The 19,409-nt window shown below is 38.4% G+C and overlaps 3 protein-coding genes across 9 annotated transcripts in view; 1 reads left to right on the plus strand and 2 right to left on the minus strand.

Moving 5' to 3' along the window:
- LOC133840434 (ephexin-1) overlaps positions 1–3,617 on the minus strand; it is a 36,442-nt gene extending 32,825 nt beyond the window's left edge. Inside the window, exon 1 of the mRNA XM_062272248.1 lies at positions 3,104–3,617. The gene's annotated coding sequence lies outside the window, so the exon portion shown is untranslated. The remainder of the gene's footprint in view (positions 1–3,103) is intronic.
- LOC133840444 (uncharacterized) overlaps positions 1–19,409 on the plus strand; it is a 96,577-nt gene that overhangs the window by 51,574 nt on the left and 25,594 nt on the right. Inside the window, exon 1 of one of the 3 annotated variants that reach the window (XM_062272271.1) lies at positions 14,191–14,195. The exons of the other annotated variants lie outside the window; for them this stretch is intronic. The gene's annotated coding sequence lies outside the window, so the exon portion shown is untranslated. Of the gene's footprint in view, positions 1–14,190; positions 14,196–19,409 lie in introns of those variants that run through there. 3 annotated transcript variants of the gene reach the window in all.
- Positions 5,929–19,389, minus strand: LOC133840438 (2-oxoglutarate dehydrogenase complex component E1). Of its 5 annotated transcripts, none has more exons than XM_062272259.1 (12): positions 19,298–19,389; positions 15,697–15,814; positions 15,491–15,628; positions 14,316–14,492; positions 13,419–13,548; positions 11,459–11,537; positions 10,986–11,397; positions 10,056–10,924; positions 9,093–9,987; positions 8,872–9,026; positions 7,478–7,789; positions 5,929–6,399 (listed from the first exon to the last, which is right to left on the minus strand). In XM_062272259.1, exons 2-12 carry the CDS (start codon positions 15,790–15,792, stop codon positions 6,300–6,302), a joined length of 3,363 nt encoding a protein of 1,120 aa, XP_062128243.1. In that variant the 5' UTR covers positions 15,793–15,814; positions 19,298–19,389; the 3' UTR covers positions 5,929–6,299. The 5 variants fall into 5 exon arrangements, with proteins under 5 accessions (XP_062128243.1, XP_062128242.1, XP_062128244.1 ...); XM_062272258.1 differs by lacking the exon at positions 19,298–19,389 and adding an exon at positions 17,548–17,569; XM_062272260.1 differs by lacking the exons at positions 13,419–13,548; positions 19,298–19,389 and adding exons at positions 12,375–12,477; positions 17,548–17,568.

The following is a 19,409-nucleotide window of genomic DNA, read 5'->3' on the forward strand; positions in this document are numbered from 1 at the left end:
GTTTTTCGCACTTAGAGATCTAAAATATATATGTTTTGTCAACAAAATATACAAAACTGCTGATGTGAAATGTTTTAAACATGCAGACAAAGTTCATTGGCTGTCGCGACGAACGGCTTTGGCCATGCACAGCAATTGCCAATTGGTAACAATAATAATTTTCCAGGCATCCAAAATTCGAGAGCGCAGCAAACTGCAGGCACGTGAGTAAGCGGTGGACTTTTGTGTAGCACTGTGCGTCTCTTGACCGGTTTCACATTCCCCATTTTTAGAGCCAGCGTGGACCACTTGACTTGGCTTTCTTCGCATGAGTCACAGCCACAGGAATGCCCAGTGAGTCGAACCACAAAAAAAACCAAACATACACGACTAACTTAAATAAGTCACCGCTTTACAGCCTCCAAATAAGCGGGAAAGAACCTAATCAAGTGTATTATTATATAAAGCCAGTATTGACAAATAAGGGAAAAGCCCTTGATTGGTAGCAGTAGAAATATTCCAAATTTAATTTCAACTCTGTTTAGCGCACATCTGATAGAAATTCGGTTTAGCACTTGGCATAAAGTATTTCCGCTTTTAAATTATTTACTTTAAAGACCTGTTTTGCTAATATCTGATCATTTGTCTTATTTTTGTTCACGATTTGTGTTAAATGTAACCCAAATTATTAATATATTTTGTGGTTTCAAAATTTATAATTAAAATTTTAAGTTGCTTTTAGATATTTTATCATCAGTCTACTTTTAATAATAGTTTTACAATTCTGTTTTTTTTTTCATGTATATTAAAACAGTTCTATCAATTATTATAATATTAATATTATAAGTTTCATAAAATGTCAATGAACCAATCTCTTGTAATAAAAAACCAACTACAAGGGTATTTCTTATGTACATTTGAAGATAGTCGAATTTCTGCATGTTTTCAATTTTTATTTCTGCACTATCTAAAAATTCTTGTTTTTTCTACTTCAATCTTGACATTCGGTATACTCAGACGTGACGTTTTTGCAATTACTTATGGCTTTTGTGGCTTACGTATTCCGTGAAAATGTATTCGTAATTTCAATTTCATTTCATAATCCAATTATTTCCATCAGACTGAAGCTTAGAACTGGGTAATTTGGCACAGTGTATGGGCGTTACGTGTTAGATCGTTAGCATAAGATCAATTTGGAAATCGAATACAAATTGAGAGCGTTGAGTCAAAACGAAGCAAAACTGTCAGCGCGCCCACTTCAAAAATTATGTACGAGTATCTGCATCCATGAGAGATACAATGTAAATATCGAACAATTAGACGTCTCTGGGCCCACCCACGCTGGGCCAAAACAAAACAAAAATTATATGATGGCGGTGGCACTGGAAACAATCATAGTTAGTTTATAAATCGTCGTTATGCAAATGATGTGACAACCTTAAAGATGCTGTGATCTCAACACAACTTCCATTCCCACTCGTCAAAGACTCTTTTTCATCACACGATGAAAATGAAAACTGACAGTTGAAAATGGAAAGTGTTGATCCAGATGTCGTACTACTTCTACAACATATATAATTACCACGACATAACTATATCATTATGGCTAATTTTAGCAACAACTGTGTCCGCCGAACTTGATAAAAAGACAGCACAATTCAGCTCTGACAAAACTAAACACTGAGCTAGTGTAGATTGAAGACGGAAGCCTGCTTGAAATGTCTTTATACAATTGAGTTACATTGACATTTACAGACATCATCTGGAGGCCAGTTAAAGTAGTTGACTTACGTCTTACGGCTTATGTATCCATATGCGAAAAATGCCACACACACATATTTTTACAAACATATGCACTATATATCATTATGTGTAATGAGACAGGAAGAAATCGTTGTGTACACACATTGTTTACAGCACTGTACAGCCAAGTATGCGAAAAATTCTCTGGCACTGTTTACACACATTTTAAGCGAGCAATAAAGGTAAAGTATATCGAAAATGAATTGGAAATGAAAGAAATACGCAAATTTTCGGTTCTCCAGACATCTCAAAAATCGAATAAATCAGGAATTTTTTTACACTTTCCAACGATAAGACAAGGAATTCGATATAAATTTTGATTATTGATTGATGAGTCCGTATATCTTATCTTTTTTGATGGTTAAGGTTAATTATATGCGACATACTTTCTTCATAAACTATCCGCGACACTTCTGGATCTATTTAAGAATTACTATTTAATTGCAAAGTGACTCATGATAGACGGCAGTGGGTATTTTTTATTTTTTTATATTTATAGTCCACCCCTATGATACGCTTATCACTTGAAGTGTAAAACTGTCTACGTTAAGTCATATTGACGAAGTGCAAACTGCAAGAAAAAAAAAAGTATTTTGTAGCAGAGTGTAGATAAATATGCAACTGTAACAGTGGCTAGTCGACGAGGCTGTAAATTACTTATGACAACTGGCAAAGCGCTGAAAGGAAGGAATATCAAAGGAGGAAGGTGCGAAAAGAGAGGATAACGAGACGAAGAGCAGAAAGTGAATGACCACAAAATCTAAACAGATCGCGCGCATGGAAAGTTTCAGCAAAGGAAGAAGGGAAAGAGAGAGAGAGAGAGAGAGAGACCAACCTTTGTTTGTATTTAGCAGCTTTCTAACAGCAATAAATTGCGAAAGAAGGGCGCAAACAAAACAAACAAGCTAATAAATCAAGCAAAAAACAACAATGATCTGTAGCGCTGTATTGTGTGCATATACTTATGTGGCTAACTGTAACTGGTGTGGATTACTGCAATGGGAATACGTAGTGCAGATTAAAAGAGCAGAGCACATCTGAAAAACAAATACAATCCGCATGATTCAGACAGCGTCGATAAAAGTGGCATATAAATATTGTTCTCAAGAAACCATATGGGTGATAACAGAGGAAAGACTTATTCAGCTCTTACAGCTTTATCAGAGTCAACTGCAATATAAAAATGAACACTCGACTCAATTGGGGAACTGGAAATGACATTTCCTATATACTATAAACTATACAACATTTATCAGTTACCAGTTCCAAGTTGTTTAGCTTTTTAGCTCATTTATTATCAATTTATTGGCATTGCACTTACATTTTGGCGTTGTTTTGTATCAACTTTGGCGCATAAAAATCCACACTAAATAATATTAGTAGATGATGATGATAATCTTTTACACTCTGCCACACAATAGCTCAGTGATAATGTATGGACGATTATATAAAACGGGTATTGACAAGCGACTTCTTTGATATGTAAATTAACGCGTTTTATTTATTTCTTTATTCGCAGCGAACTGCGAATTTGCATGCACTTTCCCAAAGCCGGTATCATTGCGGCACTAGCACTTGCCACATTTTGTGGCGCCACAAAAACATACAAACACACTTTTACTTTCGCGTTAAGAGCACTTTTGATTTTAATTGCGAGCGCCACATGAACGATCAATCACGTTGCACAATGCCAATTGGTTTCGATAACAAAAGAAAAACCAACAGAATTGAAACCGTACTCTCAATGGTGACGACAAAGCGAGGCGAGGCACGGCGACGTAGACAAATACGAATCCGAACACACAATCCGTTTACTGCTTTTATTGCTTTCTTATACGATCACGTTCGCGGGCACAACAAGACTGAACTGAAACCTAAAGCTGTAGCAGCCGCAGCAGCAGCGTGCACTGTTGCCGAAGCTTGCAAGCTTTAAACGACGAGGAGGTCAGAGAGCGCACGAAGGCAATCGAACATGGGGATCGTGGGGCTTCGCTTTGCCATTGCATAAATAAATGGGTTAAACACAGTTGTCAATCATTCAACGTGTAAATCGTGCGTTAAAGCTTTTACGCAAAAGTTCTGAGGTCAGTTGCGCGGTTGTCGCCTGCTCATAATCGACAAGCGAGAGCTTGTCCTACGCTCAATTAGCATGTTGATGTTGGAGCACAAAGCTTTCGGATAAGTTCTTCGGCAAAACGGTAAACGAGCAACACGCACTGGATGTGCCCATTTTTGGCAGACAAGAGACGCAAACAACTCGAGTCAACACGCAACGCAAATAAAAAAAAAAAACAAAACAAATAAAAGAATTGAAAACACGTTATATGGCCATAGATTTACTTACACTTACATGGCGTTTCGCTGGTTTAGCGACTTTGGATCGCCTACAGCGTTTGCGCTCAGCACATAAAAACAAGAAATGCTACGCCGGACATTAGAAAGTAAAGTAAAAACGCTCAAAGATGTTCAATGAAATTGCTGTGATTGCTTCTTCCCGCCCTCCTTCGCCATGTGTGGAGTGTGTGAGCTTGAAAATTGGCCAAAAGTGAGCGTTTTACTTGCCCAATTTGTGTTGTCCAAGTTGTCAGACAGGAAGATGGCAGACAAAAAGCCAACAGAGGATCAATAACAAGGTGATGTGAAAGTGCTCCGCATACAGAATACTAATAGAATGACAGTGAAAATCGAAAAACCTCACTGAGTGTGTCACTTCCTGTGGAAAACTGCACGAAGACTGCTTCTAAAAATGGAATATCGACTTGGAAAATGGAAGCTTAGAAGAACAACTTTTAAGTGTGACCATTTGTACGGGACTATTTATTACTTTTGGGAAATGGGAAATTATAATTTAAAATATTGTTTTACAAATTTAAAGAATTAAAGCAAAGTAGAAATCAGTCAAAGATTCTTTTCAAAGTATTTCCTCAAAAGGTTATTCATTCCCACAATTTTCGCATTCCTTATTAAATTCAAGTCGAATCGCACTATAAAAAAAGCTTCCTTAGCTAAAGTCGATTTCAATGGAATGTTAAATTAAAATTGTTGCTAATAATTCAAGTTAAGATAGTAGAGTATTTAATCTTCGCGTCGCCAAATGTCGCACTTCTTTCAAGTTTTATCATCTTCCATATATTATAGTTGTGGCGTACTAAGCGTATACTTATTAAAGTGAGCTTAACCGAGTCAAAGTCGTTTTATTGTTTGCTTAATTGTATATATATATTTTATTCATTATCCGCTTTTTATTATAGTACATACTCGTATGGTGTTCAACTTTTGTTTCAGTTTGTTAGTTAACTGTTATGTAAACATGCTACTTAGAGTTCTGTTTTTTTTGTTCTTTTTTAATTTATCTTTTTGATTAAGAGTAAAATTTGAGTTATAACCGACACACATGCTCTCTCAATTTGTATTACGTTTTTCTTTATAAAATAGTATAAGTTGTAGTTTTTTTTTGTTTTGTTTTGTTGAAAAGTTTTATTAAAGTTGTTCATTATCACTCTACGTTCAATATCATATATTGGTGCGAGACAAGGGTGCAAATATTTAAGTTAAGTACTATAAGTAAATTATAGCACAAGTGCTGCAAGTGGTGCACGTACATACATCAATTGGCAAATAAAATTGCAATCGCTTTGATTTGCTGATGTTTTCATTTTAAATTCTAAAATACAGTACGAATTACTTAAAGCATTCCATATTACAATTGTTGATACGCCTTGGAAATAAACGATGCAAAACAGTCGCAACATCCCTGATAAAAAACTTTGTTCTTGTTGTTCCGCCCATTTGTTTAACCGACTATAAAGCACAGTTCAATCTATATATATATTATATATATATAGAAGTGTATACTCTCGTGTGTTGTTGTTTTGTATATAAATGTTGCTTTTTTTATTTAAACAAAATTGTATAACTTAAGCAAAGGCAAACAAAAACACGCTGTTGTTGCATTCATAAGTTGTTTTTTCTTTCTTTTTTTTCGTGTTGAGATAGTTATTTATATATAATACAATAAAATAAATATTAAGCATAAAAATAAAATAAAATTACAAATGTGATTTATTCATTTGAAAAAAAGGTTACTTCTTTCGCATTCTTTTTTGTTTTTCTTTTTAGAAATTTCTTTACTTGAGTGTGTATTTGTTTTTATTATTATAAACTACTAGAGTTTTGAGTGTAGAGGGGGGAGTGGAGGGTGTTTTGTGTGTGAATTGTAGTGTTTGTTGTTGTATTGTATTGTTTAAAAACACTAAACAATTTCGTGTTCTTGTTTTTGTTGCTCATTCAATTTCACTAAACTAATATTTAACATCATTATTTTCATTTCATTACTTTCACACAATGCACTTAACAATTTCGTCCGAAAAAACTCGTATCAAAGATCGTATCTGCATACGTTACGTTTCTATTACAAAATATACTCATATATAATCATAATTAATATTCATTTCTCATAAAACTCATCAACCATCCATAACACCGTTGAGCTGATCGTTTTCTCCCTTCTTTTCTCCTTAGGTGGAAATCGCATCGTTCAACAGCGCATTCAATTCCCGAATGTGCTGGGCCTTCGATCCGGTGGCCGTCGAGGCGCTGGAGGCGCGTCCAGCATAGCTATAGAGAGTTAGGATCATAAAGAAAATATTAATAAACATCCATGAAAAATATTCACGAAAACATATGCAAAGTGAGTAGTACACATAACAATAAGTTGGCTAATTTGATTTGGTTAGAGAAACGTGCACTACATTAGACATTATCTATGAGAAGTATGTTGATATAGTTAAGATTGTTTAGCATATAGTTCATATGAGTCATGTTCAATGAAATGATAGGAGAGAGTTAAGGCCAAGGCGCAAAGTATTATAAACGTTTCGGCAAATGATAATAAGTAGAGACAATAAATAAATGTAGCGTAAAATCAACAACCAGTGTGGGGATCGCAAGAACGAAGGGAAATCCCCGTTAAATTAAGAGAGAGAACATATGACAACACACCACACCCAAACCTTGAAATATTTAGAATTGACAAAATCAAATGGGCAATAGAAATTGGGCAGATATCTTCTAAGCAGACATATCGCAATATCTATATTCATAATTTCTGTAGATTGCAGTGTATAGAGATGTGCTTGAGTACTAGAATGTTGATTTGTTTTTGCCTTGGTTATACGACAAGTTTTGTGTGGGCAAAAACGCTGAGAACGATTCGAAATTATGGACTGATTGGTTTGGTAGTTGGTTACGTAATAGCAAACATAAATAATAAATAAAAAAAACGCGCGTGCTTCAAACAAAAACAAAAGACTGAAAAGAAACTCGTGTGCAGTACAAGATTAGAAAGAGTTGGAAAGTATTAGAGCGGGGGGAAAGAGTTTAGGTGATAAAAAGTAAAAATAGAACACAAAACAAATGGAAAATGTGTGGGAAAAACAAAGAGGAGAAGTATAGACAGTTTTGCGAGAGAGAGTTGAACAAATTTACAATATTAATTTAGAGTTTGTTTGGTTAATTTATATTGTAGTTATTAATTGCTGATAGTTAAGTAAGTTAGGTGGGTAAAGAGACAGTTTTTTCAAGAGAGTTTCAGAGGTATATAGAGAGAGAGAGAGAGAGAGAGTTCAAGTATTTTTGACGCGCATCGAGTATGCAGAGTAGAGTATTTTGTTGTTTGCTTTTTGGGCCCTCTCACCTAATTTTACGTCCGGTTTTTGCATGGCGCACGCCCGGAGCGGCCGCGACGCCCGCGGGCCTATTGAAATCGTGGCGTACATTCTTTAAATCGAAATGCTTGGCGGCATTAAACTCGCCAGTTGCAGTTGCAGTTGCAGCACTGCCACCGGTTGTTGCACTGTCACTTTTATTCGAGGCAAACATGCGACTTAGCCAGGGTTTCGATTTTTGATCGGAATCAGTTTCGGAATCGGTATCTTGATTAGTATTCGTATTATCAGTGGTAGTAGTAGTAGTTGTATTGGAGAAGGTGGATTGTTCATCGCTTTGGCTGTAACAATAACACATACACAGAGAGAGAGAAAGAGAGAGAGAGTGGACAAGTTGGATATTACGATTTTTCAATTTTGTTTGTTTTTGCTGATTCGCCGATTGTACAAATAATACATATACATATATATATCACTGGGAACAAGAGTCGGGAATTCAAGGAACATAACATAACATTCTGTTTTCTTGCACTTTTTAAACAATCTTCATTAGTACAAAAGAAAATAATCAAAAGTATTTTCATTTCATTTTTTCTTTTTGAGATAAAATCAACAAATGATCATTAAGAAGCCATGCAAATAATAACAATGATACGAGTGTGTATATGTGTGTGTGTATTGTCGTGTGTGTATGTCAGTCTGTCAGTGTGTGTGTGTGTGAAGTGTGTGTAAAGCCAATTTTCGTTGATGAACTGCAAAATGCACTTTTTGAATTTTTGGAGTTTTCGTTTTTTGTGGAATGCCTATGAGACATGCGTCATTTGTGTTTTGAATGTAATTGTGTCTGAGTGTGTGTAGAGAGATTTTTATAGAGATCTTTTAAGAGAGAGAGAGTGTGTTGTCTCTCGGCTAGAACTAAGACTAGAGATAGAGTAGACAGTCGGAGAGAAGAGAATAGAATAGAATAGAAGAGAGAGATACTTTTTGGGGGCACGCTACAGTTCTTAAATAATAATTAGTAAAAGCTGGAAAAAGGATTAGCTAAAGGCAATGATGAGTGCAGAGTGCGATGAGAGTGCAAAGATTAAAAACAAATGTGGTATTAAGGCCAAACTAGAGAAACCAAATCAAATCAAAATATACAAAAGATTGAAGAGAGAAATATACAATATAAATAGTGCCTAAGTGAAATAGACTAAAAGAAAGTGTGCCGAGTGCAGGCGGAGAGTGAACGAAAAATAAATATATATATATATATATATATAGAAATTAAACCAGAAGAAACCCAAATACAGATATAGAGAAGGGTAAGAGATTAAGAGAAGAGTAAAGACAGAGAGTGCGCAAGTTTGGGGGGTGTTTTTCACTTTTTCATCATGGAGCTGCAGCAGTGGCTGATGGAGCACTTAACATTAGCACGTACCTGATGTCACGGCTGTGGTTCAGCGCGGTGAGGAAACGTGGCTGCACATACGACCAGCAGCCCTGGTTCTTGTGCTCCTCCTGGGACCAGACGAGGTCAGCGTTCTTGTACAAATTGGCCTGCTCCTTGACCAGATCGAAGGGGAAGGGAGATACCTAAAGGGCAACAAACAGAGATTAATTAAAATGCTAATTGAATTGAATTCCATTTCCATAACGCACCTGCTCCACACGCACGATGGCAATATCCTTCTCCAGCTGCTTGTCGGCACGCGTCTTGGTCAGATCGTAGTAGACGCGACCCGTGCAGAAGACAACCTTCTTCACGTTGCTGGGATTCTCGCCAGCTGGTCCGCGATCGGGGATGATGCGCTGGAACTCGCTGCCCTCGCTCATCTCGCTGAACGGCGACTTGGCCTCCGGGTGACGCAACAGCGATTTGGGTGTGCACAAGATCAAAGGTTTGCGGAAGGGCAAAGCAATCTGGCGACGCAAGATGTGATAGTAATTCGCTGGCGTTGTGCAATTGGCCACAATCCAGTTGATATCATGCAGCTGCCTGATGGCAAACTCATCCGACTCGGGTGGGAAGTAGTCGGGATCATCGCTGCTCATTTGCAGGAAACGCTCAACGCGGCACGACGAGTGCTCAGGTCCCATGCCCTCCATACCGTGGGGCAACAACATAACCAAACCGGATTGACGCACCCATTTCGACTGGCCGCTGGAGATGAACTGATCGATGATCGACTGTGCGGTGTTGCTGAAATCACCGAACTGCGCCTCCCACAACACCAAGGCATTGGGGTTGGTCATCGAATAGCCGTGCTCAAAGCCCAGGACAGCGTACTCGGACAGCGAACTGTTCGACACGGAGTAGGGAGCCTGATCGGGATACATGTGCTGCAGCGAGTTGTATGTGGCCTTGTCGACCAGCTGGTGGTGAAGCACGTGATGACGATGCGAGAATGTGCCACGCTCGACATCCTGACCGGAGAGACGCACGTGAATGCCCTCCTTGAGCAGCGAGCCAAAGGCCATGGCCTCGCCCAAAGCCCAATCGGCGATCTTCTCATCAACCATGGTCTTGCGAGCGGCCAGAACACGCATCAAACCCCTGAGAAAGGAGGAGAAAGAAAGGTTTATCAATACAGAATACGTAACTCTAAACAATGCGTGACTCACTTGTGGATAACGAATTCAGCAGCGTTGGGTGGTGGCGACGAGAAACGGTTGCCAATGTGAATCAGTGTCTCCTCCTTAACACCAGTGGGCGCCACCTTCAATGGGTCCTTGCCCTCAAAGAAACCAGACCAGGGCGAGTCCAACCAGTCCTTGTACTTGACGTGCGTCTCGGTCTTGGCCAGCGCAAAGGCCTCCTCGCAAATGTTCTCGTACTTGGCGGCCACAGACTTGACCTCCTCACCGGTAACGGTGCCCTCGGCAATCAGTTTATCAGCATACAGATCCAAGCAGTTCTTGTGCTTGCGAATCTTCTGGTACATCAGGGGTTGCGTGAACATGGGCTCATCAATCTCGTTGTGACCGTTGCGACGATAGCCGACCAAATCAATGACACAATCCTTGTGGAAAGTGGCACGCCACTCAGCAGCCACCTTGCACACATGCATCACAGCCTCTGGATCATCGGCGTTGACGTGGAAAATGGGAGCGTTGACGACGCGAGCGACGTCTGTGCAGTAGGGCGAGGAGCGCGAGAAACGTGGATCGGTGGTGAAGCCAATTTGGTTGTTGGCCACCACGTGAATGGTGCCGTGGGTGGTGTAGTCGGGCAGATCCGACAAGTGCATCGTTTCGTAGACAACACCTTGGCCGCAGAAGGCGGCATCGCCGTGAATGAGTATGGACATAACCTTCTTGCCCTCCTGATCGCCGCGATAGAATTGCTCGGCGCGTGTCTTGCCCTGGACAACGGGATCGACGGCCTCCAAATGCGAGGGATTGGCCACAACCGCAAGGCGAATGTTCTTGTTTGTGACGCGGTTCAAACGCTCAATGTATGTACCCAAATGGTACTTGACATCACCAGAGCCCTGCGATAAGATTACAAATTAATTAGTTGTACTTTCGAGTAGTTCTCGTTTCGACACTCACATCATCAGCGGCCTCGAGGCCAGCGAATTGAGTGAAGATCTGGTTCAAGGGTTTGCGGCAGACGTTGGCCAAAGTGTTGAGGCGACCACGATGTGGCATGCCCATAATAACGGACTCAACGCCCAGTTCGGTGGACACATCAATGATCTCCTTCAAGGCGGGAATCATGATCTCACAACCCTCCAGACCGAAACGCTTCTCCGACGAGTATTTCTTGGCCAAGAAGGCCTCAAAACCGGTGGCACGTGTCAAACGGGCCAAAATCAGACGCTTCTCCTCGGGCGAGAAGTTGAGAACGCCGGGAGTCTCGAATCGCTTGCGAATCCAGTTGCACTGCTCCAACGAGTTGATGAACATGAACTCAACGCCAATCTTGTTGCAGTAGACGTTCTCCAAACGGTTGAGGATTTCCCTAAGAGAATAGAAAAGAAACTTTAGTAATGTGAAAGGAATATAATAATCCTCATACTCACTTCAGTGGCAACGAAGCCTCATCACCGCCAATAAATGTGGTGCTGGGCAGCTTGAATTGACGTTCCATGTCTTGTTCGCCTGTTTTTGTTTATTGGAAATGCGATTGTGGTTGGGAATATATATAGTGGCATATTAGTAAATCATACTAGTTAGTGCTTGTTGTTAAGTGATGCTGTGATTAGTTTTTAAGTTTAGTTTTGTAGGCGGCAAATGTGGATTTTGGTTTTGAAATTCGGAGTGTAATGATTTTGTTGTCTGCAAAAAGTTTTGTCACAGACACATGCTGATCTGTCCTAGACATCGTATATATATAGTAGTTATATATAGAAACTATACAACACTTGGTACTTGGTGCATGCCTTAGATGATACGATAATTTGTTGATTCTGTTGATGCCTGATCAAAAGTCAGCTTTAATCATATGTTGACGACATGCAAACAAATCTAATCATGAACTTATGAAATTATATGAAAAATACTGTAATGAAAAAATATAACAATAGTTTTTTGTTTACAATACAAAAGGTCAAGTATATAACATTGAAACTGAGCAATATATATTTAAATTATTAATATATTTACATATATAGAGTAAAGGTATATATTTACTTGGTTCTGATTTTGATAGTTTTTATATTTTTTTGAGGGTAATTTTTTCGAATTTGATTTTTAATTTTATTTTTTGGATGTGTGCATGAAAGGATATACAAGGTACAAGTTTTGGGATTACTTAAGTACAAGACACAACGTTTTGCTTTTGATTTGTGTGTGGGGAGTTTTTATTTTTTATTGTACAAGACGGAACAAACACAAGAGTTAAGTCGAACAAATTATAATGAATTTTGGGTGTTTCGTATAGTGTGGTAGGAAAGTGTTTTGGGAGGTGTTTTGGGGACCGTCTCTAAGCTTACTTACCAAAACTGAAATTAGCGTAAATGGATTTCGTCGAGGAGTTGCCAGGCAATTCTGGTGTATTAATTTCGAGTGGATCGAGGTGAGCAATATTATGTCCTCGAATCTAATATTGTGTCAGTAGTAGTAGTAGTTGTAGTTGTTGTGTAATTTTTGGTGTTGTTGTGATTGTGTTACACAATTATAATAATATTAACAATGTCGTTTACACACACACACAGATAATACAAGAGAGAGAGAATTTGGAATTTGTTGTTTTAAACATTGTTTGATTGCAGTTTCAGTTTTCAATTCGATATTATTTTTGTTTTTTTTGAGGTGGTTAGGAAAGCATATATAAATAAATGAAGAAAAAAAAAAAAAAAAATTAATAAATAATATAGCATAAGAAATAATATTAATTATATAATAAACAAAAAACAGCTAGATACAGAACAGAGAGATATACAAAAAGTAAGCCAGCATTAGAGCGACAAACAAATGACAGTTTTCACTTGGTTTTTCTTTTGGATTAGAGAGGGGAAAAATAACTGTAACTTGGAACGTGGTACTAAAGACTAGAGTGCACTAGGAGGACAACAAATATATAGATAATTATTATTGTAATTAGATTTTTGTGGATGCCAAACACCGAGGATTACTTACTCTTAGTTGTACAGTTAGAGAGAAACATGATTGAACTGAATTTGAATTGGAATTTAAAACTGAACTCGACTATAACTTATGTTCTAAAAAGTCCTGACTCTTTTTTTTTTAGGTTTTTTTAGGTTGTGCCTCATCAACTCCGAATTTCATTGTTATACACAATAATATCGATCAATTTGGGATCGATATTTTGCTTGTAGTTAGGTATCGAATGAGGGGTTAATCAATAGGCTTCAAAGCACTCAAAAACAAAGTTGTACAATTTATTGTTTATTTGCGGTTGTGGTGCAGGTGTTGTATAGTATATGGGGTGCATTTTTAAGTTGGGATCAGGATGTGGGAGAGTACAAGATATGGTGGAGTAGTAGTAGTTTGTTGTTGAGTTTTGCAAAAAGAATTTACCAAACAAAAACCCAGAATGCTGCCTGAGCACATCTTCGTTAGCACGACGTGCAAGGCCATCCTTGCAAACGGTTTTTTCGCGTGTTAAAATTCCGAGCGGATCCAGATCAGATGCCAAATGACCACGTGACTATATCGTACACATGTTATACATATATATATTATATATTGGAGTAGATTGTATGTAGATAGAGTTGTTTGTTGTAGTTGTAGTTTGTAGTTTGCTTGTTAGAATTGTATTATGTTGTTCTGTTTTTGCTTGCAGTATACTAACTACCCATCGAGAGATATTAAAATACCAAATGGCGGTGCAAGGAAATAATGCAATAAGTGTGACCATAACAGAAAATCCCTAACCAAAAAAACTACACTCGAAAAAAAACTGATAATGAAACTACGTGGATGATCTCTACTTTATGATTCCCATTTACAATAATGGGGGAGTTTTACTTGGAAAGGGGGCAAGGTGGAAAAGTGTAAACATTAAACGCAGGTCGGATTAGAATTCGTTTGCTACTAAACAAAAAGCAAAGGAACGAAAAAAACTTCTAAGCTACTCGTTTGTGTGCGATTCAGATACTTTTTAGAATGCACACAAAATGAAACACAAAGAAAAAACTTGTGGATAGGAGAAAGGTGGGCATCTCTAAACGATTCTCTACAAAAAAAACATAAACATTAAATATAGAACCTAAATGTGGTAACACAAATAAAAAAAACGAGAAACGAACCAAAAGGAAAATAAGGGAAAACGTATAACGAAAAGAAAAAACAAAAAGCGCCAACAAATATTACGCTTTGCGGCTGCAATCTCAACTGTTTCCAACTCTATATAATAGGCGGACTATAACTTAGGAGGGTGGAGAGGGACTAACTATGGACCCAGCACAAACATACCTGATAGCTGCGAATGATCGCCTGCACAGCCAGATGATCATCGATGGTCTTCGAGTCGGGTGCAGCGCTCGCAGCGCCTCCCAAATTGAAAGCGGTCAATGGCAACGTGTTTGCCTGCACGGGCGCCAAATTTGGTGGACTCACATACGTGTTGCTGCGGAAGTAAGCATCCCATGACTGCAAAACAAAAAACAGGTGTTAAAAGTTGAGTTCATTGCACATCAGTCGAGGTAATAATAAAGCTACAAACCAAACGTGTTGCAATCAATTTCAAAAAGTAATGCTTGTAAATAAGTGAACTGCTGCACATTAAAAGTGCACATGACAATATAAATATTTAAGTGCGGGCTTAATGGGCAACTGAGTTGATGAATAAGATTTCAAATTGTTTCAGAGTAAACTTTAAAGTTTGCTTAACGAGTGTATTTTAATCATTATGAAGCACTCGCAACTACCAAATCAATATTCCTACTTTGATATAAGAAAAATTCTGCTACTTTAGAAGGCGAAAAGATTTCAAATGCAAATTAAAATATTAGCAATATATTATTACTGTTTAGCCTGAAGTCGCTCTGGCTCATCTTACTACAATAAGAAATTGTATTCGTTATTACAATGAATTAATAATTATGGCTGTTTCTTTATCGAAACAGTTTTACGAGTTTGCTTAACGAGTGCAATTAAATTATTATGAAGCAATCGCAGTTGCAATTTTATATTCGATATAAAGGAAATTCTACGCCTAAAAAAGTAGCGAAAGGTTTCTAATGGGAACTAGTTGTGCTTAATAATATATTTTACATATTACTAATTGAGTTAATGGCTGTTTAAGCTTCCTAAAACGAAACTGTGCTTAAACAATTGTAATTTATAACTTTTGAAGCACGTTTTTCGCATTCATCTAAATAAATCTATGTTAGTTTCAAATTTAGCAAACATTTAGCTGCAGACACGCGTTTAAAACTCGTCGAATATTTTAGTGCTCGCTTTTGACTGGTTCAAGGCAAACATTGCAAAAGTGTTAAAGCACTCTACGTCGAGATTTGAGTGTGTTCCAAAAAAGTCGCTTGATTTTCAGTCATAATCAACGATAAACAATACGTTTTATATGATTGCGCTCTGCTTGCAGGTAGAAGGCGAATGACCGACATGTCATTGGCAGACACTTCACTTACAGTATGCACCGAGCTGGGATCACGCAGCCAGGCGTTGTACATCTCCTCCACGTAGGTGGCGGTGCTGCCATTGGCGAAGGGTTCCGCGGCAGCCGAGTTGTAGGTGCGCACAGCGGCAGCAGCGGTTGCCTTGATTAGCTGTGAAGTTTGTAAACAAATTGATTAGTTTCATGCTAATTCGGATGATTATATTTTTAGAGTCTTACCTTTTGACTGCTGCTGCTGTTGAGCAGCCATGTGGCAAAGTTTTTATGCGCCATCGGCGATAACGCCAGACTAAAGGCTGTGTGTGCTCTATGCATTTTGTAGCTTTACAAAATCGAACTGTGAAATGATGTAAAATTATTATTAAATAATATTATATAGATGACAAGGCAATTGATAAGGAAATTCTGATAGTTTAATTGTTGACAAACACGAAATGTAATTTGAGTTGTAGCTGTATTTGTATTTGTATTTGGACAAGTGCTTTGATAGCTTCAACACGCCTCCCGATAAGATATTGCAGTTGCGTTATACAAGTGAGAAATGTCAAAACCATACTAACTCATTTTCCTGTATCTTTTTTTTACGTCATCACATTAAAAAGAAACACAAGTCAGCAATTGATTGCAACTAACGATGATTGCGAAAGAAAACAAGTTGCCAGGCAGCCGATTAGCATAAATACATATACATATGTATTTATCTAAAATCTCAAGCGAGATACAGCATTCGAGAATGGAGTCTAGACAGCTGACTAGACTCGAGACCCATAACGAGCCCAGTTACCCGAAAAAAAACACACACACACGTGACAGCGATCGCTTGAAATGACGTCAAATTGGTTGTGGGCCAAAAAAAACAGAATTTGCACCGTGGTGAAATGCTTGAGAATATATTACTTATATACATTTGTATATATAGAGAGATATGGGGGGATTTTTGCCTTCTTTTTTTTTATGTGTGCTTGCTGCGCAATTGTCAGACTGACTACTGACTTAATCAATTTTTTGTGTGTATTTGCTTGGTCAACAACAACATCTCCTTGCTTTATTTGTCGTGTGTAGAGAGTACTTGTTTTGGCCTGGTTTAAACACCAGTTTCGCAACGATAAGGCCATCAACCAGCCCCCAGACATCTCGAATAAATCATGCCACATCATAATTTAATAATTAAATTTCCTTTACTTTTTTTCGCGACTGATAAGCAATCGCAAAGCGCGTGCGAACAAATTATAATCTAATTCCCTCGATCGATGTTCTATGCAAAAACAAAAAAAGAAGGAAAACAAGGCGTGGCAATTGCTCGAATTACGCGAATGAAATACATTAACAGGTCACATGCGCTTATCAGCAAGGCAAAAAAAAATTATAGTGGAATGGTCTGGTAAAGGTCTGGCTATGGGCTTGTCTCTATGACTATCGACTATGGCGGCCTTCTTTTTCATTGATCAACCACTCGAAATGAGTGAGAGAGATATGTGGGTTATAGAAAAACGAATGTATTTTGGAAACCGGTTTCAAGCGGTCAACTTAAAATGTTGAATATTTTTTGAAAGTGTTGCTGCGCTGGCTGTGTTGTTGATTACAACACCAAAACGCAGATAATTCAATTTAATTAGTTTGCCAACAAGGTTGCTGCATCTCGCTCTAATGTTTGTCCCCCCATTATTTATCCGCTTTTCTTGCAATTATTTTGTTGTTTTTCACATTTTCATCGCGCCGCTGTTACGAAAACAGATTACATAACGGCAAGCATTTATATAGCAGAAAATCAAACAATACAAAACTCGCGTGAGAGCTGAAAAAATTCTGTCATATTATTATGATAGCGTAACACAAGACTGCTAATTAGTATAGGTAGTAGTTGTATATATGTATATAGTATATAAGTAACTCCAACTAAAACTCAATCTGCTGTTAATCACAATAACGCGAATGTGTCTCAAAAGCAACTTTTGGTGGAACCGTAAAATGTTCAAATTATGCACTGCACTGGCCTCATAAAAAAATTATGCATAACTTAGAAAATTGAAAACGAAAACGAAATAGAGAATGTCGAATAACTAAACGAACCGACTATATATGTATATACGTCACGTCGTATCTGACAGATACGCGGTCCCAACGAATTGTTCGTGTTGAGTGCTGCGCGTCGACTGAACGTTGTGGGGCAAACGCAGCCGAAAGATTACCCACCCGACAGCGACTGCGACTGTGAGAGTGAAACGACAACGAAAAATCACAAAACAAAAAATAAATATATATAATTTTTTAGAAATCGAATTGTTGCTTCTCTTTTTCCTTTTTTTTTGTGGTGTTGTTGTTGTTTCGTTTACGTCCGGAGCGCTAGGAAAACAAAATGTGCGATAAAAAGGCACATGACATAGCAAAATGTATCTCATTAGAAAAAGATAGCTCCGTGTGAGATACAGATGTACGTGTATGTGTGCGCGCACTCAGGAAAAGGGGCCAAGCGCAAACTGATAAAAATCTGTTATCGTGTTATTTACTTATCTAAATGTCGCGTCAAGTCTGGATATGTGAGTGTGTGTGTGTGTTTTTTAGGCAGCCTTAAACGTTGTTTACAATCATTTCAAAGTCCGTGCCCAAATAAAACTCGATACTATTCGTCACTCAGTTGGTCACTGGACCTTTCAAATATACCGCTCCATCCGCATGAATCGATGTGCCAGGGTATCAAATGAATGTGAGTCGAAGCACATGTGTAGATATCTTAGCTAGCTAATCAATAAGAATTTCAAGTTCAAACATGCGCCACGTTGTGAATGCCGCTCAAATAAGAATAGTTTAGCCGAGACACAAACCAACTGCAGTTGCATTTGGAGAGCAGACGAGCCCCCTAGTGGAGACTTGACGCATATGCAAAAACAACTTTAGTTGAGAAGTGGACGACACACTTCCACTCTCACACAGACACACACATACACGTGCAAACCCACACACACACACACACTTGCTTAAGAGCCGACCGCGTGCGTTCATTGAAGCGCAGCAAATAGAGCTGAGTAATAATAGCGGAGTCTGCGAAACCATGGCCATGACTTTGCCAATCATAGGGAATGCAACCTGTTGAGCACTGACAGCTTGTCAAGAGAGTCTTGTCTCCGTTTAACAGCAATGCGCAGCAGCAACAACAATTGCTTGTGGAAGTTTCTGTATATAAAATGTGCTGACAACCGCAGCCACAGCAGCAACAACAACAGCCCAATGAATGTTGAATGATTCACGCGGGCACGACAAAAAGCACACGCGGCAACGACAGAGGCAAAGCAGCAAACGCAAAAATTGCGTCATCATTGCAATATTCATTTCCCTCAACTAATTTACAGAAACATGTGACGTCGATTGGCCGGCCGCAGAAGCAGCAGCAGCCGCCGTCGTCTTCGTCGTCGCATTTCAGTAATTTCACTTTTCTAAATTTTTCTCTTATTTTTTTCATTTTGACAAGCGCAGGCGCATTGGAAACACGCCCACTTGCATTATATAAGGCCTATCATTGAGGGCCAAGGAAAAATTGGCTTTCAACGACTGCAGCATTGCACAAAAGTCTCAGATTTTATCTTTATTTTATAGAGTTACGCGTTTTCACCCAATACGCTATGCAATTTGTTACACTTTGATAGTTATTCCACGAATTTGACCTCAATTACGCGTTTGATGGTTTGTTCAGTATGCATCTGTACACTTATAGGGGCACTTGAAGCACTACAAATACGTAACAACAATACAATTGCAGCAAAGCAGATTGTAGATTTGTATAGCTTTTATATTTACACTTGTTAAATAATCAAAAAATTATTACTTCTTTCGTACACTCCGCTTCCAACTGGAACAACAACAACTCGCGTTTCCAACCGCGGGCCAATGTGACCAGTAGCGTGACCGAAAGCTCAATTTGAAATTGTACTATTTTA

Source organism: Drosophila sulfurigaster, chromosome 3 (assembly GCF_023558435.1).
Source record: "Drosophila sulfurigaster albostrigata strain 15112-1811.04 chromosome 3, ASM2355843v2, whole genome shotgun sequence".
Taxonomy (NCBI): domain Eukaryota; kingdom Metazoa; phylum Arthropoda; class Insecta; order Diptera; family Drosophilidae; genus Drosophila; species Drosophila sulfurigaster.